The sequence below is a fragment of the Camelina sativa genome, chromosome 15 (genome assembly GCF_000633955.1).
Source record: "Camelina sativa cultivar DH55 chromosome 15, Cs, whole genome shotgun sequence".
Taxonomy (NCBI): domain Eukaryota; kingdom Viridiplantae; phylum Streptophyta; class Magnoliopsida; order Brassicales; family Brassicaceae; genus Camelina; species Camelina sativa.
Genome location: NC_025699.1, coordinates 10,975,065 through 10,983,364, shown reverse-complemented (window position 1 = coordinate 10,983,364; position 8,300 = coordinate 10,975,065). Strand labels below are relative to the sequence as shown.

Below are 8,300 nucleotides of genomic sequence, written 5' to 3'. Positions count from 1 at the left end.
TTTTTAATAATGTATACAAATTTTATTTCCTTATTTTATAAGGGGGTGAATAGAGAGGTTCACCCCTAGGGGTGAACCCAAATATTGTTCGAGAATAAGGAGGCCTTATTGGTGTAAGCCCATGAGAAGGTTCGAGATCCTCCTTGTAGCCGTTAGAGAAGAAGAGAGAGTGGAGTCAAGGGTTGTGCTTCGTTTAAGGAAACAAGGAGGGGTCGCTTTCAANTAAGCTTGAGGGGGAGCATTGACCAAGATCACCCTGTCCGTACAACTATGAGGCTGTCCGTACAACTATGTGACAAGGCCGAGTCATCTATGAGAATAAGGAGGCCTTATTGGTGTAAGCCCATGAGAAGGTTCGAGATCCTCCTTGTAGCCGTTAGAGAAGAAGAGAGAGTGGAGTCACGGGTTGTGCTTCGTTTAAGGAAACAAGGAGGGGTCGCTTTCAATCTTGGGAAGAACCAATTCTCTTTCCTTATCTCTTATGCGATTTATTGTAAAGGGTGTAGCCCTAGTTCTCTTAGTATATATAGTCTTTTGTAAATCTTTGTAAGATATACTTATAGAATATAACTTTCTCTCATTCTTCTTGCTGACAATTCTCTTCTTCTCAACCTCTTCCACTTAAATCCCAACAGTTTTAACATCCATTTGATGGATCAGAAGATCATTTATAGCTGCTAAAGCAATTAATAATCTTATAGAAGATATTCTAGCAACTGAAGCATAGGTATCAAAATAATTGATACCATCCTTCTTGCTAAAGCCTTTGATAACCAATCTAGCCTTAAATTTGTCAATTGTTCCATCAACTTTCATCTTATTTTTGAAGATCTACTTGCAGCCTAAAGGCTTGCAACCTGATGGGAGATCCGTTAAGACCCATGTATTATTCTCTATGATGTAGTCTATCTCATCGTTTACTGCTTCTGTCTAAAACGCAACGTCTTGAGACTTCATAGCCTCATCAAACGTTCTAGGGTCCTCATCAACGTGATAACAATATAAATATTAATATTCAACCCCATCTCTTGACCCCTCAACTAAATAAAGCTGAAAATCGGGACCAAAAAATTTGTCAATTCTTCCTCGCTTGCTCTTGCGGAGCATAGGTGACGCGTTAGAAGGAATGAGTGTGTCATCTCCTTCCTTTGTTCCACTTGAACTAGGAACCAGATCCTTTGGTCTAGGTATTGATGAGAAACGAGTCTCATCAAATATTGCATCTCTTGACTCAATCACGGTGTTAACCGATATAGACTCATTAAGTTATATGTCATAGAATCTATAAACCTTGGAATGCTCAGCATATCCAATGAAGATGCAATGAATACCTCTTTCTCTGCATCCTCCGTCACGGTAGGCATCGGCATGCTTATAACATACACCACATTGAGTGTGGTGAAAAGGAAATGCATCTTCTTCTGCCATCTTCGAAAGTCCACTCCCTCGAACTTATCCAACTTGCCAAACTTTGAAGTCATCTCATGGACCGATGCACTCGTCATAGTTCACCAGAAGATACTCTTTAAGAATGTTGTAGAAACGGTGTAAAGTGAACTTGGATAATGATTGAAACATGCACAAAAGCACTTTCCTTAAAAAGTATTTTGACCCTTCTCTCAAGTTTAGGGTTACACGAAATCCTTTGTGTTTTTTTTGATTTTGTGAATTTGATTTCCTTGTTTTTTTACTCTATTTTTTATGCGGAGGAACAGAATTTTGTAGGGTTCAAAGGTTTTGAATGTACGTTTGCAATGGTATTTATACGTAACCATTCACTCAAAACCTTTTTTGTCGTTCTGTATTTCATATTTCGGAGAAGGAGAAGAAGAAATGAATGTAAATATGTTGTGTAAATCAATGTACTCTTAAAATAAGAATCCAACCAAGAGCGATCAAAGTTATTTTAGGAAAGTGCGATCGTTAGGGCGATTCTAGGTCTTCTCTGTTCCTCTCACGTTAGGGTTCGCTACGGCCGCCGCCGGTGTGCATCGGCTTCCTCTCCGGCAAATGTTTCTTCCACTCTTCATAAAGAACAATCCTATACTGCTCTTGTGACTAAGCGTCCTTTGCTTAAGAAACACGATTTTGATATTAGTTTGGTTGATGGGTTCCAACGATCGCGGTTCCTGATGCGGTGCTTCAGGACTCTGTGCTTCTTTGGGATGATTTTCTGGTTGGTCGGTTTGCCTCGACGGCCCCTCATGTTGCTAAGGTTCATGTTATTGTTAACAAGATTTGGCCGCTTGGTAACAAGTCTCTTCGTATTGATGTATATGAGAACTCTGCTACTTCGGTTCGGTTCCGTATTCGGGATGAAGCTATGCGGTTACGTGTTTTACGGCGTGGAATGTGGAATATTGCGGGTGTTCCGATGATGCTGACTAAGTGGTCTCCTCTCCCAGAAGACGCTCAGCCGGTGATAACATCCATGCCCCTGTGGGTAACTTTAAGGAACGTCCCTCATTCTATGTTTTCTTGGGAGGGTCTTGGTTTCTTGACTAGCCCAATTGGCAATCCTATTCGACTTCATCCTGATACAGAGCTCTGTTGCAAGTTTGATGAGGCCAAGGTTTTTGTGGAGGTCAACTTAACGCAATCCTTGCCAAGCTCGTTTCGTTTTCAGTTAAACACGAAGGAGGACGTCACTATTGAGTTTCAATATCCGTGGCTCCCCCCGTTGTTCTCGTTGTCAAAAGTGGGGGCAGTTAAATGAGAGTTGTGCGACAGCTCCCATGTCCCCGAAACAAACCTTAGTCGCTGATGTCGAGGAGGGTGAGATTGTTGCTCACACGGTGGCCCAAATGGCTGATGTCACTGTTGTTTCTTCTCCCATTGTTTCGGTTCAACAGGCTACTGTTAACCCTCTGGGTCTTAGTCCCCCACTTCAAGTTACCGTTGGCGTTTCATCTCAAATGGTTGACAATAAACAAACGGGTTGGTCAATTTTATCTCCTGGGAAAGGTTATAAGAGTGCGGAGAAAGCTGCTACTCTGCCTGCGGTTGCTCCTGATACCATGTTGGCATCTCGGTTCTCTGTTTTAGGTGATGTAGGGGAGGGCTCTGACGAATCTGCAGAGTCTGAGGAGATTCCTCCTTCCGCTTCTTCTTCGGTTCCCATTGCGGAGACTGGGAAGCTTAGTGATGGTGGCGTGAAACAGAGTGCGAGTGTTGTTCGCGCCCCTCTCCCACGTCAATTAAAACTCTCAATCAAGTCATCTTCGGAGTCTCTTCCTCAGCAGACTAGGGGTGGTCCCCCTGGCATCTCGAGTAAGAAGAACTCCAGGAAGCGTCATTAATGTCAGGTTTTTTCTGGAACATGCGAGGTTTCAACAAATCTAAAAAATATTCGGTTGTTCGTGATTAGATGCAAACTGAATCCTTACAGTTTGGATGTTTACTTGAAACGCGTGTCCAGGAGAATAAGGCTCCTCGAATCATTTCTTTAGTGTTTCGAGGTTGGTCTTCTATCACTAATTATGAATTCAATCGTCTTGGGAGAATTTGGGTGGTTTGGAAGGAGGATGTGCGAGTTACTCCAGTTTTTAAGAGTAGACAGGTTGTCACTTGTTCTATTCTTATGTCGGGGATACTCTTGAGTTTTTTGTTTTGTTTGTCTATGCGTCAAACCATGCTGATGAACAAAAGGAGTTGTGGTCTGATCTTAAGGGTCACTATGACTCTCCGCTGTTCGCAAATAAACCTTGGTTAGTTGTCGGTGATTTTAATGAAACTCTTGATAGTGAGGAGCATTCTAATTTTGAAGACTCCCCTACTGTCACGAGTGGTATGAGGGATTTTCAAGATGTGGTTCAGCATTGTGCCCTATCGGACATGCATTATCATGGTCCTTTGTTTACCTGGGGGAACAAGCGGGATGTTGGTTCTGTCTGTAAAAAGTTGGATAGAGTTTTGGTCAGTGAGGCTTGGAGTCGCAGTTTTGCTGATGCTTATGGTGTGTTTGACTCGGGTGGGGTTTCTGATCACCTCCGTTGTAGGTTTGCTGTGGGAACTCAAATCATGAAACCAAGAGGGCCATTCAAGTTCTCAAATGTTCTTCTATCTTTCCCAGAATTTCAATCCACAGTGCAATCCTTTTGGGATACTACTGACCGGCTCTACCACTCCACCTCTGCAATGTTTCGTTTTGCTAAAAAGCTCAAGGCTCTTAAACCTCTTATGCGTTCATTGGGTCGGCAGAAGCTTTGTAAGCTCACTGAGCAAGTGAAGGAGGCTCATAAGGTGCTTTGTGATTGTCAAACCACCACTCTCTCCAACCCAACTTCGGTTTCTTTAGCGGCTGAAGCTGAGGCTTTCCAAAGGTGGGATCACATTTCTGATCTTGAGGAGAATTTTCTACATCAACAATCAAAGCTCTATTGGATGTTAGTGGGTGATAAGAATAACAAATATTTTCACTCTGCTGTCAAGTCTCGACAGGCTACAAATGCAATCAGGGAGATAACATGCTCTGATGGAACGATTGCAAAAACTCAGTCTGAGATTAAACATGAGGCAGTGAGATTTTTTGAGGATTTTCTCACGCATACACCGTCTGACTTTGTTGGTCTTACCGTTACTCAGCTGGAACAGTTGGTTCCATTTCGCTGTTCTGATGATGATAACACTGGTTTGTTGCGGCTGGTTTCAGAGGAGGAAATCCGCTCCACTCTGTTTAAAATGGCAGGGTGTAAGGCTCCTGGTCCGGATGGCTACACTGTTGAGTTTTTCAAGCAAACTTGGTCAATCTTGGGAAATGATTTTACAGTTGCTGTTCAATCTTTTTTCTTCAAGGAGTTCCTCCCTAAAAGGGTTAATTCAACAATATTAGCTCTCATTCCAAAGAAGACCGATTCCAAGGAAATGAAAGACTATCGCCCAATATCTTTCTGTAATGTGGTTTAAAAGGTCATCTCAAAGATCATTGCCAATCGTTTGAAGGCTATTTACCATCCTTCATTGCTCCTAACCAGTCTGCTTTTATTAAAGATCGACTTATGATGGAGAATTTGCTGTTAGCTTCGGAACTGGTGAAGGATTATCATAAGGCTTCTATCTCCTGTCGGTGTATGATGAAGATTGATATTTCCAAGGCATTCGACTCAGTTTAGTGGCCTTTTTTTCTTAACATCCTCAAGGCCATCAATCTTCCTGCTGTTTTTATCCGTTGGATTGAACTTTGCATTGGTTCTGCTTCATTCTCAGTTCAGGTAAATGGTCAGTTAGCCGGCTATTTTCAAAGTAATAGAGGGTTGCGGCAGGGTTTCTCTCTATCCCCTTATCTCTTTGTTATTTGCATGAATGTCTTGTCTCTCATGCTTGACAAAGCAGCGGTTGATCGTCGTTTTGGCTATCATCCTCGGTGTAAGGCCCTAGGTCTTACCCATCTCTGTTTTGCTGATGACATTTTAGTCTTTACCGATGGGAGTGCTAGCTCAGTTGCTGAAACCTTGGCTGTGTTTGATCAGTTTGCAGTTGCCTCTAGTCTTAAAATCAGTCTAGAGAAGTCTACTCTTTTCATGGCTGGTTTAACCCACAACAACAACAAGACATTCTTCAACATTTCCCCTTTGCGGTTGGCGCACTTCCTGTCCGGTATTTGGGTCTTCCGCTGCTTACCAAGTTAATGACAAGAGCTGATTATCTGCCTCTTCTTGAACGCATTCGCCTCCGTATAACCTCCTGGACAGGTCGTTTTCTATCTTTTGCGGGTCGTCTTCAGTTGTTTAAGTCGGTGCTCTCTAGCCTTACAAATTTTTGGCTTTCTGCTTTCAGTTTGCCAAAGAAATGTTTGAAAGAGATTGATAGCTTATTCTCAGCCTTCTTATAGTCCGGCCCGGATTTAAACACTAAAAAAGCTAAGGTTTCTTGGGATGATGTGTGTAAGCCGACAACCGAAGGTGGTTTGGGTCTTTGACGTCTGTTTGATACAAACACAGTAAGTATTTTGAAACTTATATGGCGTTTGGTCTCTAATGGTTCGTCTTTGTGGGTCAGCTGGGTTCGTAGCAACCTCATCCCAGCGGACTCCCTCTGGTCTGTTTGTGATACGAGTGTCTGTGGAAGAAAATTCTGAAGTTTCGAAACTTGGCTAGTTCTTTTCATAAAGTCGAGGTGAAATCAGGGCTAAATACTTCATTCTGGTTTGATGATTGGTGCCCTCTTGGGCAACTATGTTCCTTGTTGGCGCTCGAGGTTGTATTGATATGGGGATTCCAAAACAGAGTACAGTGGCCGAGGCTCTCACTATGCACCGCAGAAGACTGCATCGGACAGACCTGCTAAACCAGCTTGAGGATGAGGTGCACTCTCTTCGCATCTCAGTGCAACCCCTCGGTGTGATCGACCTCTTTGGCAACATAGGAATGGCTCCTACAAGGCTAAGTTTTCCACATCAGCTACCTGGCACTTGGTTCGACAGCAACACCCTCCTTGTGCTTGGGCTCCAGGGGTTTGGATCTCTCATTCAACTCCTAAATACTCTTTTATCTCTTGGCTTGCCTTTTGGAATAGACTCTCGACGGGTGATAAGCTCATTCAATGGAATGCTGGTTCGAATGGTGATTGTGTTCTCTGCCAGGGCCACCTGGAAACACGAAATCACCTGTTCTTCTCTTGCTCCTACTCTTCTCAGGTTTGGTCTGCCTTAACTAGTGCTGTGCTAGAAACTAGGTTCACCACACATTGGGATCAGTTGGCCACTCTGCTCCTTGACTCCTCCTCCCCTCGGCTCCATCGCTTTATCCTCCGCTATACTTTTCAAACCTCGCTACACTGCATTTGGCAAGAAAGAAACGCTAGACGACACGGTGAAGCTCCGACTCCACCCACCAGTCTCCTCCGTTTCATCGGCAAAACCATCCGTAACCGTCTGCTCACCTTGTTGACTGTCCCTGGCTATGAGAATGGCCTCCAGTTCTGGTTTCAAACCCACTCTATCTAAGTTGTTTTCATTTACTTCTGCTTCTACCTCTTTTGCTATTCTCAGATAAAACGATGCATTAATTTGTACAACAGTCTTTTTTGGTGATTATAATTTAACATTTATACAAAAAAAAAAAAAAACCATTCACTCAAACATTGCAATGGTTAATGAAATAACCGTTTAATAACACTTAAATATCTAACAGAGTTTAATTAAAGCAAATGAAAAAAGTAGATAAGAAAGGACTTCAGTTATCAGTTTCCATGAGCTCGTTGGTCAAATTTGATTTGGCATCATACGATTAGGTTTGGTCGGGAGTTTGACTATGTTCATTCATGCACACGTCAGTACTCAGTACTGGTATAACTTCTTGGGGAAATATTAATACTATCACTAGATATAGTTTTATATTGAATGATCATTTGTCACAATATGTGTTTATGTACAAATACTTTATTCATAAAATTTGTTGTATAGAAGAGGTACTTCATACTTGCAATCATTGCTAAATAATACGGTAATCCTTTCGGATAAACTGATGACTAGTCTTGTTTCTTGCACAAAGCATATTAACACTCTTTATATCAAATAAAGAGATATCACAGACATGTTATATAAGTATAAACAAAGCACAAGACACAAACAGATTTTTAAAATTTTATATTTTTATATTTGTTTTTCTTAACTTTCTTTAACAAATTTTAACAAATGGACTTGAATAAGAAGAAAAATAAAAAGAAAGAGCAAACTAAAAAAGCTAACTCTCTGCATCTAAAAACATAGCAGCTTTCTTTTAGGGAAGTAAAGGCATTTTCATTCTTATTTCATCCCAATAATCATCACTTTCTCTTTTTTCAAATTTTCTCACAAATCTTTTGCCCAAAGAAGACTTAAGAGTTTTCACCATCATACGGACTTCTGTTGCATCTCAGCAGCACCCATATTAACAGCTTCATCAGGAATAAACCTTCCCCAGAACCAGTGTGCCTTCCACACTCTGTTCATCTCTTCGATGGGCACATTCTTCGTCTCAGGCAACATCAAGTAGATGAATATAGTCATTATGACAACAAAGAAGGCGAAGAAGAAGAATAATCCGAATTTCATGTGACAGAGCATAGTGAGGAAGAGCTGAGCCACAAGGAATGTGAAGAACATGTTGACCGATACGTTTATGGCTTGTGCTGCTGATCGGATCTCTAGTGGAGATATCTCACTTGGAACCAACCATCCCAACGGTCCCCATGACCAGGCGAAACCCGCTACATAGATGCAGATCAGTGCCACGATCAGATTAGCATCTCCTTTCCCTATGTTCCCTGTTCCAGCCACTCCGAATTTGACTCCAATCATTGCTCCAATAGCGATCTGCAAC

At 42.0% G+C, this 8,300-nt stretch overlaps 1 protein-coding gene across 1 annotated transcript; it reads right to left on the bottom strand.

Moving 5' to 3' along the window:
- LOC104746395 (sugar transport protein 4-like) lies at positions 7,764-8,294 on the bottom strand. Its single transcript, XM_010467859.2, has one exon. It carries the CDS (start codon positions 8,276-8,278, stop codon positions 7,832-7,834), a length of 447 nt encoding a protein of 148 aa, XP_010466161.1. The 5' UTR covers positions 8,279-8,294; the 3' UTR covers positions 7,764-7,831.

Excerpts from the sequence above, each read along its gene's own strand:
- LOC104746395 (XM_010467859.2), bottom strand. The coding sequence starts at position 8,278 with ATGATTGGAGTCAAATTCGGAGTGGCTGGAACAGGGAACATAGGGAAA.